Source organism: Notechis scutatus, chromosome Z (assembly GCF_049901735.1).
Source record: "Notechis scutatus isolate UNSWTSFEM ecotype Mainland chromosome Z, rNotScu1.2, whole genome shotgun sequence".
In the NCBI taxonomy this organism is placed as follows: Eukaryota; Metazoa; Chordata; class Lepidosauria; order Squamata; family Elapidae; genus Notechis; species Notechis scutatus.
In genome coordinates this window covers 99,607,279-99,620,297 of record NC_142025.1, presented here as the reverse complement: position 1 = coordinate 99,620,297, position 13,019 = coordinate 99,607,279, and the positions used below count along the sequence as shown (strand labels likewise).

General features: G+C 40.9%; 1 protein-coding gene across 5 annotated transcripts in view; it reads left to right on the top strand.

The window, feature by feature from the left end:
- Nucleotides 1-10,434, top strand: part of PHOSPHO1 (phosphoethanolamine/phosphocholine phosphatase 1) — a 74,923-nt gene extending 64,489 nt beyond the window's left edge. For 2 of the 5 annotated variants that reach the window (XM_087944957.1, XM_026669726.2), the window contains exons 2-3: nucleotides 7,672-7,774; nucleotides 9,274-10,434. In XM_087944957.1, the coding sequence (XP_087801083.1) occupies nucleotides 7,730-7,774; nucleotides 9,274-10,035 (807 nt within the window). In that variant the 5' untranslated portion in view covers nucleotides 7,672-7,729 and the 3' untranslated portion in view covers nucleotides 10,036-10,434. Of the gene's footprint in view, nucleotides 1-4,814; nucleotides 4,919-7,671; nucleotides 7,775-8,819; nucleotides 8,957-9,273 lie in introns of those variants that run through there. The other 3 variants (XM_026669729.2, XM_087944958.1, XM_087944959.1) reach the window with 3 other exon arrangements.
- The last annotated feature ends 2,585 nt before the right edge of the window (nucleotides 10,435-13,019 follow it).

The following is a 13,019-nucleotide window of genomic DNA, read 5'->3' as shown; positions in this document are numbered from 1 at the left end:
CAATGCATGCTAATTTATATAGTTTATAATTAATTTATACACTTATCCAAATGTTGATGTCATTCTGCATAATTTGTAGTTCTATAATATCCCTAGCTCTTGGAAGTTTCTAAACTTTCTAGATGTGCCACCTGTTCTGATCCTGGTTTGTACGTGTGGATAACTTTTGAATTGTAATTACTCCTAAGCTTGGTTGACTTGGATCTTAATTCCAGTTGCTTGCTGCTGTACCTGATAGAAAATATTTGAGGGGGAAAAGGAAAGTTGGAAAGTGATTGATTGATTGATTAGATTTGTATAGCAACAATGCTGAAAAATAAAGACAAGGTTCAAATCTTTATATGGTCTTAGATCAGCAAATAAAATACAAGAATTGCAGTTAATTAAGAAAAAAAAATCCTAAAATATCTTTAAACGTTTAGAGTAAATGCTATGGCATTTTGTGCAATCTATAGTACCTGGCTATGGTCAAGGAAATAAAATCAGAATGATCTGATAATAACATCTTGAGAAAAAGTAAATTGGAATGACAAGATATTTAGTAAAGAGTGAAAATAGTAATTCCTGCAAAGCATCTGCATAGAGAGAGCAATAGAGAATAATATGTTCCATTGATTCAAGTATTCCTATACCTCATGGACAAGGATAAGGCCCTTCAGAATTTTGGGATTGTTATGTGACTGAGATATTTAGCTATGCAGAATGGCTTAAGAAGATGTTTCTGGGTAGAAATGGAAAGTCTGCTTGCAGCTCTACATCAATGGTTCACTGTTCCAGATCAAGAAGACCACATTTGTAGCCTATCAAGGTGATGGCTGGCCATGAATAACCATAGACTTGCAATTTGACATATATTGCCTGACTCCAGAAACACTGGAAGCTGTCATGGGGCAACACCAATGGTGGGATTCAAATAATTTAACAACCGGTTCTCTTCCCTAATGATTTCTTCCAACAACCAGTTCCCCAAACTGCTCAGAAAGTTAACAGGTTCTCCTGAAGTGGTGCGAACTGGATTAATCATACCACTGGGCCACACCGACTGGAAAGAAAGAGAACTTAATCTAGTAAGAGATGTAAATCCATGTAGAAGTTTCAATTTTAAGAAGGCCAGCGTCATGGTGAAGGACCAGGTTCAAGCAAGGTGCTGGAAAGATAGTTCTCAAAAACCTAGACTGAACTTTTTAGGGGCTGAACCAGAGGTGGTATTCAGCAGGTTCTGACCAGTTCCAGACACACGGTAGCAGAAATTTTGAGAAGTTCAGAGAACCGGCAAATGCCACCTCTGACAGGCTCCGCCCCCATCTATTATCTGCCTCCCAGCTGATCAGCTGGGTCTTCTTTTGTTGCCCTGCACAGGAGAATGGAGCTCGAAAGCAGGTTAGTGGGGTGGGGAGGGAATGGGATTTTGCAGTAACCTTCCCCCAGGAGTGGGGAGGGAATTTTACAGTATTCTTCCCCTGCCATGCCCAGCGAGCCAAGCCATGTCCACCAAGCCATACCCTCAAAACCAGTAGTAAAAAAATTTGAATCCCACTACTAGGCTGAACTAAGCAACAAAAAAGGAGCTGTTAAAAGGAGCTGTTTAACTCAGTTAAACTCTTAACTGAGAAGAGTTTAATTGCTGCAGGTTTATGGTTACCAATAGCTTAGAATACAATCCCCAGATATTAAAAGGTCCTGACTTGCTCTATTAGGTGGTTATTTGGATGCCAGGTATTCCTCCCATGGCATATCTTAGCAAGGCAATGACATTTCCACAATTCTTAGAATGAGTAGTAGAGATTAGCTGGTTTCATGACTGTATCAGGGCTCGCCTCTTCTTTGCCTGTAATACTTGTTTATATTTCCTCTTTAATAAGAGCAGGTCTTGAGCTGAGTAGGAGAGAAGATCCTTTTGTATTTCTTAAAGCAGGAAATTAGTTGTTTCTTGGCTGGCTGGCAATTGTATTGAATCAGGATTGGTTAAAGGAGCTCTGATTTCTATTACTGCCAGATGGATGGATAGAGAGAATTGGCTGGAGAATCTGAACTAGCTGAATGGCAAAGTCTGTTCAGGGGACTTGTCATCCAAAATAGCTGTAGTCAGAGGTGGGATTCAAATTTTTTAACAACTGGTTCTGTGGGCGTGGCTTGTTGGTAGTCATGTGACTGGGTGGACGTGGCTTGGTGGTCATGTTACTGGCTGGGCGTGGCCAACTCAATATCACTCACATTGAGGCACACATCTCCTCGCCTGGCCTCTCATGACTGTGAAGATACTGCAACAGTCATAAGTATGAAAAATGGTCATAAGTCACTTTTTTCAGTGCCATTGTAACTGAATGGTCACTCCACTCAAGCAAGTACCAGCAAAGGAGGGGGAAAAAAACTCCAGAGAAGTTCCTGAGACAGGAAGTCTAGTCCTGCCAAGAATGTAATAAGGGTTAACAGAGAGGCAGTTTCTGTAAGCAACCCCAGAATGTTTCCTTCCTGCCTTCCCTACAGGATTAGGCCAGTAATTTCTTCTAACAAATGATTCTCTGAACTGCTTAGAATGTTAACAACCGGTTCTAGCGAATAGGTGCGAACTGGTAGAATCCCAGCTCTGGCTATAGTATATGTAGGTGAAGTGCCCCATTGGCAGAGAGCATTTGGGTTAGTTTGTTCTTCATCTGACCTGTCCATTTTGTTCTTATTTGTCCCTTGGGAATAGTTTTAGATGAAATAGGATAGGTTTTCAAAAAAAAAGAGGCAACGAAGTTCTTCAGAAGCAATCTGTTAGGACAGTGATCACTCTCAGAACAGTTGTCAATACGGAATTGGAAAACTGAAGAAGATAACTTTCTTGGTATGACAGTCAATCAGGGAGGGCCCTGTGTCTGCCCAATGTGAGAATTCTGCTGGGTAGTTGATAATAATGGTGCTATGCAGAATTTGCAAACCAATGTATAAAATGTCTATAGCATTTTTAAGCCCCATCTTCAGTGTGGTCTTTAGATTGTCTAATTAGGAGTGGAGGTAGGGGGGACAATCTGCAAATTAGGTGAAAATTTGGAAAATTTGGCAAAAGGTGATTATCATTTGAGCCTAGTTTGGCACTGAAATCTCCTGCAGTGATGATGTGACCAGTGGGAAAGTGTAATTGAATAGCATTGATGTAATGTTCCACTTTTCCCCAAATTTCCACAATACATGATTGAGAGATGTTGGGAAGCATGTAGAAATTAATGAGAAGCTATTTCCAGAAAAGTTGAGAATAGCTGTTTGTGGAAGGCTCTCAAATGAGTCTAAGATAGCATAATCTTAGTGTTTAGAGTAGCTGAGACGTTTCCCTCCTCTGATGCCAGGAACTGCTGAGAGAGATCATGATTTATATCCCTCAAAAAAGATAGAATTCATTAACCACGTCTCCTGGAACATAAGGATGTTGAATTGGCATACATAGCTTATAAAAGCAAGGTCTCTGTTTCTGGCTTCCCATCCAGCATTGTTCCAAGAGAGCAAGGGTAGTGATTCTGGCGCAAAGAACTTCCTTTGCTGTCCTAGAGGGTGACTGGGATGTATTGAGGTCTAGGGATGAATGATATGGCTCATGCAATTAGTCCAAAGATGAAATGAGATCCAAAGTTCCTTCAATATGTAGGAAGACATATTGGTTGTAATTTGGGCATGGTTTTGCCATTCTCATGCTGCTGTATAGAGTTTGTGGCGGTTTGCGCTTGGTGATCGTTAGCAAATTATTGTTTCGTGTTAGTATAATTCATTGGAGTGGTTAGTTCTGCCCCAGCAATGTTCTTTTTCCTGCCTCAGGGGCTGCCATTATCATGATTTCATGTGATTCTTGGGGCAAAAGTTTGCCTGGAAGACTAGAACTTGTGGCAGTTATTGGGTATGTTAAGATGCAAATACCCGTGTCATGTTCCTGGTGCAGCCACCATCTGACTCAGGTTGTGGTTCCCAGGGTTTTAGGCAATCAAATCCTTCCTGTTAACTGTCAGCAACATCCAGCTTTTTATTCTTTGAAGTTTCTAGATGTTATGCTACTTCCGTAGGGGGCAGGGTGGAGGGATTTAGACCTGCTCCAGGGGCTCTATGTTGATATCCACCTATCTAGATTCCATAGGACTGAGGAGGGGGACCAACAGATGTTCTCTCAAAGCGATGGCAACTGTCTTGCGTTGTTGGTAAAACCAAATCAACAAGAGTACTGGCTACTTCGTGTGTTGCCACTGGAGTTTCTCTCAAATTGTCCAGTCTTTTAATATCAGCTTTTTCCAAACCTGGCAGGGCACTAAAAGAGTTAATAAGATTTCCCCCGAAAATTGCCTGTGCACAGTCTTGCTTTAGATAAAGAAGACTTTTTGCGTGGGCAATCATCTCTCAGGACAGAATTGGTAAGGTGTCCTTGAGATTAAATGAAGTTGAGTGGTCACATTTATTCTTTAAAGTGGTAATATTCTCATGGCCAGATTGGCTTAGGAGTGGGCTGAGTTCCTCTGAGCAGAACACATATTGTAGAAAATTGGAAACGAAGCAGAAAAGTCTTCATTTTAAACAACATACTGGGAACTGTAAGTAAAAATTGCTCTCTGCTTCTACTAGATGGATACCACTCAGCCTGTTGTAAATCAATCTGCTGTTATTTAATATTTATTAGGTGATCTGTTTAGACCAGGGGTCTTCAAACTTGACAGCTTTAAGACTTGTGGACTTCAACTCCCAGAATTCCTCCTCCAGTCATGTTAGCTCAGGAATTCTGGGAGTTGAAATCCACAAGTCTTAAACTTGCCAAGAGGTTTAGACTATATAGATGGTACTTACAAATTTAATGTCTCTCTTCTTTGGTTACATGCCCACTGGAGGTTTGTTTCTCATCCTTTCCCAGAGGAGTGGTCAGCTCACTTGCACTGTTGCTCTTTTTTTCCTAGGTGTAAAGGTAAGGTTGCCCATTGGCTTCTCTATTGGCTGTTTTTGTGAGAAACTTAATAGAGGAGATTCATGCTTTCAGCGGTTTAAACTGGCAGCCTGCGGGCTGGATGAGTCCGCGAAAGGAAAAACTTCATGAGATGTCACATGATGGCAAAGTGACGCCATGAGTTTGACACCCGTGCTTTAGCTAGTTGTCATTTGGCTGGTTTTACAAAGGCTTGTTTCAAGGAGTCCACTTTGATTTTAAGTGTTAACCAACAAGTCGAAGATAGAACCATTTGAGCCTGCCAGAAGACTTTGCTTGCTTAGAAAGTCAGTTACATTTTTGTTCTTTAAGTATGTCAGGTGAGTATTCACACCCTCATCCTGTAATAACTATGCAGCTTCAGAGCAGATTGCATCAGTGCGTTTGATGGAGCGGGGAGAGGTCTCTTGCACTGAAGAGGAGAGATCTGTAAGCTGTTGACTTTCAATCTCTGCTTGCAAATTCCACTCTAAAGCATTTAGTATTTTTAGTATTTATTTGATTTGTCAATCGCTTACAAGATACAGGTATAAGAATAAATATAGTTTTGAATACATGAGATAGATACTTATAAGAAAAATAAAAAACAATAGGACAGGGATGGTAGGCACGATTGGTGTGCTTATGCACAGGCCCACAGGCCTCTTAGGAAGGGGGTGAGGTCAATAGTAGACAGTCTAAGGTTAAAGTTTTTGGGGTTTGGGGAAGAAACCACAGACTCAGGTAGGGTATTCCAAACATTGACCACTCTGTTGCTGAAGTTGTATTTTCTGCAGTCAAGTTTGGTGTGGTTAACCTTGAGTTTGTATCTATTGTGTGCTCTTGTATTGTTATGATTGAAGCTATTCATTTGCAGATAGGACATTGCAATGTATGATTTTATATACTATATTTAGATCGGCCCGGAGGCAGCGTAGTTCTAGGTTTTCTAGGTCTAGAGTTTCAAGTCTGGTGGCATAAGGTATTCTGCAACGAGTAGAGGAGTGGAGAACTCTTCTTGTGAAATATTTCTGGATTTTTTCAATTGTGTTAATATCAGATACAAGATATGGATTCCAGACTGATGAGCTATATTCAAGTATTGGTATAGCAAATGTTTTGTATGCTCTAGTTAGTAGTGTGATATTACCAGAGAAGAAGCTATGTAGGATTAGATTAACAACTCTTAATGCCTTTTTGGTTTTGTAGTTACAATGTGCTCTAGCACTTAGATCATTTGAGATGAGTACTCCAAGGTCCTTGACAAAGTTTGGATCCTCAATAAGGTCTTGACTATTTAGCTTGTATTTTATTTTCTGATTTTTTCTGCTAATACGTAAGACAGAGCATTTATTTGTTGAGATTTGAAGTTGCCATTTGATTGACCATTCTGATACATAGTCAAGGTCTTTTTGGAGGGTAGTAATATTGTCTGTGGTGTTGAATAGCTTTACATCATCAGTGAAGAGAACGCAGTTGCTCTTATCCAACAGGGGAATTTGAGGGAGTAAGAATACCTAGAGGAGCTGGCTGCCTGCCCATTAGGTAACTATCAACTTTCAACCGTTTTGTCAGCTTGGCTCTAGCTTGCCTTCCAGAATGTGTACAATATCTCTTCCTTCTTTTCCCCATGAGGTTCACTAATGTCCTGGAGTTTTGTCAACTCTTTTTAAAAGTTGAGGCTTCCCTTAAAGTAGCAGAAGTGTGGCATTTACAACAATAGATTGAAAAATATGGTGATAAAGAGATATTTTTCCAGAAAAGCTCCCTGCCATCTCAGCTTCTCCCTCATGGGTAAGGAGTGATCCAGCCCTCAAGTCAAAAGAGTGAAAGAAGCATTTGAGGTTTATAAGAGATGGCAAGCTGGCTGGAGATTGTTGCATTTGGAAGGCATTACATCTGAAAAGTGCTAAGTCGGAGGAAGTTCTAGCATCTGATGGCTACTCAGGCACTGAGAGTTTGTCTCTGTTTAAAAAGTCAAAATATTTCGCCATTGTGATATAAAAACTCAACTCCTCCTGCTACACATGTTTTTAATTAGGATTTGGCAAGGGAGTTTCAATGAATAGAGGCAGAGTGATCCTTTTTGCTGTGATGATTTTTTTAGGCACAAGAAGCTGCATTTCCCGTTTGACGGTGGAAATTAAAATATTTATCTCTTCAGCTCTGCAGCTAATTGAACTGTGCTAAGGAAAGGCTCATATGCAGTCTTGTAGTAGGTGAGGAATTTCTGTTGTGAAACAAGCAATGTGGGTAGTTCTCAACTTACAGCCACAATTGAGTCCAAAATTTCTGTTGCTAAGCAAGACAGTTGTTAAGTGAGTTTTGGCCCATTTTATGACTTTCTTACCACTGTTGTTAAGTGAATCACTGCAGTTGTTAAGTTAGTAACATGCCTGTTAAGTGAATCTGGCTTCCCCATCAGAAGGTCACAAAAGTTGATGACACGACCCCTGCAACTATCATAAATACATGCAGGTTACTTAGCATCCAAATTTTGATCATGTAACCATGGGGAATGCTGCAGTAGTTGTAATGATAAAAAATGGTCATAAGTCACTTTTTTCAGTGCTGTTGTAACCTTGAACGGTCATTAATCAAATGGTTGTAAGTCAAGGACTACCTATAATTATCAAAGTCATTTGTGAAACAGGCTGAGGAGTTTATTTTCAATATGGGGCAAAATCTAAACTGAGCAGGACAAGCTGAACAAAGTTGGCGTTCATAAAATCAGTGACCTCTGGTTTCTTCGGCAGCAAAGGGAGTGTATACATTGGGGGATGCATCACCCTGGAAACTAAAGTACTGAAGAAGATGAAAAGGTGTTTCGAAGGTATCGGGCTGCAATGCTTTCTTAAGGTGAGCACTATTCTCAGAAAACTTGGGGTAGAAAAGAAAAACCTCAGAATCATCGGCTACTGTATTGATGTGCTATGAAATAACATGCTGTGGAACAGGGGGTCCAGAGGCTCTGTGTTCAGTTTAACTACATACCCTTGCCACTCAAAAGCTATAGGCCACACCTCTTCATTGATTAGACCTCATCAACCAATGGGAAGCAGCAGAGGTAAGAAAATGAAGAGGGACATATCTGGAGGTGATGTGGAAGGCACAGCCTATCTGGCGAGTCATCAAAATTCCACCTACATCGGGCTGAAAATGTTTGTTGAACTATTGCAAACGCAAAACCTTCTTCTAAAATTAAACTGAAACTTCAACATCTCAGGCAACCCATATTCAATATCAGTGCAAATAACCATTTAAAGCTACCCATTATCCTTTCCTCCAATCCTCCATGTATTCCAAAATTCCCCAGTATCCTATCATTGCCTCTTTGTTACAAGCAAGAATCCCAAGGACATAAATTGCCTTGATCAGGAAAGGATGTGACCAGGATTAAACGAAACTTAAATACTGAACCCCTGTGCTGAGTACTTAAGCCTCTTAAGGTCAAGACCTGAAGATACATGAGGAGAAAACAAAATGTCCCACTTGGACTTAGAGGGGGCACAAAACAGTAATAGGCAATGATGAACTAGTTCACTTGGAATTGCTTGCAATCTCAGTTTTATTACAACAGAGCTAAGTGACTTCATCATCAATGTGAAAATTATTAATGATAACAGACCTTAATGGCATTGGACAGGGAGATTAAAAATCATTTCATTTTCAAGAGGTTGTAAGGCACCAAAGTTCCTGGTTCTTGTGAATGCAAACACCTCAAAGCATTCTAATCTTTTCAGGGAATAAGGTTATAAAATAGAATGTATAAGTAGCAAATTCCATAATTTTGTCACCGTTCCTTCTTTTTGAAGTCTTGAAGCAAGACTAAAAAAAGGGGGCATATAAAAAATAGAATTTCAGTTATTTCTAAGCATAGTCATACATTCTTTGCTTTGGTTAGGGCCAAATAGAGATATCATCTATTTGTGCATGAAAAGGATCTTCTGCTATGGATGCACCTGCCTATGTACTCAACATCTCATCCTTTGCCTGCTGTTTGTGGCACCTCAGAACATCTTCAGATAGTTCATGCTTCAGGTAGGAAGTGGAGGGTGCACCAAAGTTGGAGCCAAAAATATGCAGATTTTTTTTTTTTGAACACTGTTTTGCCATTAAGGGGAGAACATTCAGTTCTTACGTTTGCTGGAAGTGGCTTTGTAACAGTCATGGAACCAGGGAGATGTATGGATGTCAATTCCCAGAACTCTCAGGAATGGCTGTGTTGACTGGGAAGTTCTTGGAGTTGTCAAGATATGGAAGGGAATCAAGTTGGGCATGGGCTGCATTATAAGAAGGGCAAAGCAACGGAAACACTGTAGTTGGCTTTCCATTAACCAAACCTCTTTTTGTTGCAGGATGGGCCAATGGCGGCCACACAAAGCCAAAAGTACCTCCTGGTCTTTGACTTTGATGAGACCATTGTAAATGAGAATAGTGATGATTCTGTCGTCCAGGCTTCTCCTGAGAAAAAGCTGCCAGAATCCATACGCCAAACCTTCCGGGAAGGCTTCTACAATGAATACATGCAGCGGGTTTTGAAATATCTGGGGGATCAAGGGGTAAAGATGGCCGACTTCAAAGCAGCCTATGAAAAGATTCCCTACTCTCCTGGCATGCAGGAGCTCTTCCGGTTCCTCTCTAAGCACCAGAACCACTTTGAGATCATCCTCATCTCTGATGCCAACATGTTTGGCATTGAATGTTCTTTGAAGGCTGCAGGAGTTTACTCCCTCTTCCGTAAAATATTCAGTAACCCTTCTAGCTTTGACAAGACAGGCTACTTCATCTTGGGCCCTTACCATTCACACAATTGCCCTCGGTGCCCTTCAAATATGTGCAAACAGAAGATCCTGATTGAATACCTGGAAGAAAGAGCTCGGGAAGGAAACAAATTTGAGAGAATCTTCTATGTGGGAGATGGAGCCAATGACTTCTGCCCTTCCGTGGCAATGAAGTCCAGCGATGTTGCCTTCCCAAGGAAGGGCTATCCCATGCACCAGCTCATCCAGGAGATGGAGAAAAACCAGCCCAGGGCTTACCAGGCTACTGTAGTCCCTTGGGACTCTGCCATAGTGGTTTGTTCCCACCTTCAAGAAGTTCTCAAGGAATCATCCTGAGGGGAAAACTTGGCAGAAGCGGCAATTCTCCTTGATTTACCTGTCATACAGCATGGAAAGATCTCAGCAATTAACCTTGCACTGCCTCATGCTTGGCTTCTGCTCTTGTTTCCCCCCTCTCCCCTTTCTCTCATTGTGCACAGTCTGTCTCTGGATCGCCCCTTCTTTTGATCTCGAGATAAGGGCTCTCTATGCAGTTTTGGCAATCCATTCCTGGAAGGGTGGGTGGGTTGCCTGCCGCCTCATATGCTTTGCTTGCCTATGCAGAAAATGCTGTTGCATTTCTTAAAAATTGCTTGCCCATTTTGGGGATACAGAAAAGGTGTATCTCCGCTACCAAAGCATATAAAAGCAGACATGGGTCCTGGCTCTTTGAAGATGACAATAAAATCATCTGCTGTAGATCTAAATGGAGCAGAATTATGTGTCTGCCAAGTCAGGTTTCGTTTAATCTATGATTTATCCACTCAGCCAGGTTCGGCTAAGTTCATATACTATTAAGCTATAAACCATGGTTCACAAACCACAGTGGCTGGATTCACACATCAAAATAAATTATTGTGTAATGTAAGATAAATGGTTATCTACATCTTCAAAAAAATATGCCTAAAAGGAAAAAAAAATGCTAAAAGGTAATTTAAATGTGTCATTGTTGCTGGGCATAACATAATCATCTAATTCAGTGATCCCCAACTTTTTACACCGCGGCCCGGTATCCCCAACCTTTTTTATGGCGCGGCCCGGTACCGACATCAGCTGGGCGCCGCCATCTTGTTTTGATGAAAAAGTGCTTCCGGTGAGCTTTCTACCCAGAAAAGCTCACCGGAAGCACTTTTTCATCAAAACAAGATGGCGGCGCCCAGCAAGCCAGCGGCCCAGTAGGACTTGTTCCACGGACCGGTACCAGTCCGTGGACCGGTGGTTGGAGACCCCTGATCTAATTGAGCTCAAAATACTGGGTTCTTTAAGGGCTCATTTTATTGCTGAGATCAGTGCCCTAGGCCATACTTCCTCAACCTTCTGCTCTCCAAATGTTTGGCTTCCATAATTCTCAGTTAACATAGCCAATAACTAGGGATTTCAAGAGCTAAATATGGGCCGGACATTGCAGTCCCAAGTCCTTTATAAGGTGCCAAATTGGCAGGGCAGCTTTTAGCCAAGCAAATTGTAAGAGAGAAAACAAGAGAAAACTCTTGCCACAGTAGCATGTTGGTCTGTCACCTAGAACAGAGGTCCCTGACCCTTGGCTCCAGCCCACTGCCCGGCCTTGAGCCTTTTGGAACCGGGATGCGGAAGTAGTGAGCAAATGGAACTCTTCTCTCCCCCTCTCCCACCCACCACTCAGCAAAGCTAAAAAGGTTGGGAAATTCTGATCTAGAAGAGCCTCAAGGAAGCATTTCAGCTCCTCCCAAAGAAGCTGCTATCTAAATGAGGCATGTGGTGCTACCTATTTGACGTATAGAAACAAGAAAACAAAGTATTTTAGATGTGCAGGGTAGGGATAAATTGAAAAGTTGCCAAGGTTGGAGATCCCTGGTGTAGGGAACATGTTAAAAAATGACTATTGCTGATGATAATCGATGTACAGCAAGGCCCTTCAGATGTTGCTATGCTACACCTTCTTATAATCGGCTTGTTAGTTGAGGTTGTTTGCAGTTATAATTTAGCAGTAACTGGATAATCACAATTCCTGACAGCTGACTTTAGAAATGTAGAAAGTAGGACACTACAAGAATGAAAAAATCTGCTATTACTGTATTCATTTCTCATTCATCCATAATTATCCTGTAATTTCAGATCTAACTTTGGACTTCTTTTCTCCATTCTATTCAAATAATACTCCATATACTTCCTGATAAATTGGAGGCAGAGGGATAAAGAGAAATGGGTCTTCTGAAGAAAATAATTCACAGCTTGCTAACAAGATGTCCAAGCTGAATGATGGTGCTGCATCATGGCCTAAAAATGATTCAGGGAGCTTTATAAGAGTGAATATGCTAACTATGCCAAACTCTATATTTCATGTTTTGCTCAGGAAAAAAGAATACAATCAATATGAGATTAGTGACATTACGGAGGTACGGGACTAAGATTAGAAAGAGAAGTCAGTGGAACATGTTCATTCAGACAAACTACAGTCATAACACTGCCACAACAGACACACAACAGTTATGCACTAAATTTCAACAGTTTACACAACCATGAGACATCTAGATTATGCCATTTCTCTGTGCAATACTGAAACAGGTTTCCACTGAATTTGTTACTGTAGATACACATGTATTGCTGCCAGAATAATTTCCCTTTATTAAAATTGAGCATTTGACTTTTCTCTCCCAAGGTGTTGTACCCCAAAACTCCAGCATGGACTTCTCCTGGGCTTGAAATGTGCTTTTGCCATCTCGGATTCCATAACCAAACCAGCAGTCTGTCTCCCCTTCTTTTAAAATGTTGATCTGTAATCCTCTCTTGGTCTGTATTCTCTGCAAATATCCCATATTATTTTGTGTTGTACTTCTCTCTGCTTGTTATTTTTGGAATTTAAAGCCATGGCAACTCTTTTATAAGTACACACATACACGTACACACACACACACACACACACACACACACACACACACACACCACAAAAAATACCTAGCAAATATTTAAATGTTAAGTTATCTTTTGTATACTCAGCTGACACAAATTGCTTATAAAGTATATTCAAATACCTATTTCATGATTCCTGTGTTTCTAGAGTCTTGAATGTGTGCAATCTCTAGTGATGGGGATTCTTTTCTTTCACCTACAGTCCTACCAGTGAGCTGCTGTTTTTCCTCATAAATGAGCTTTATTTTCTCCTTTGATCTGAGAAGGTGGTTGTTCCTCTCAGTTATCCCTCAGCTCTTTTTCTCTTGATGTGATTTCCTCTTATGGCAAAATGAAGGGAATTAAAAGGTGGGTCCATGTTAGAGATTTGAGGGTGTGTATAACCACTTACC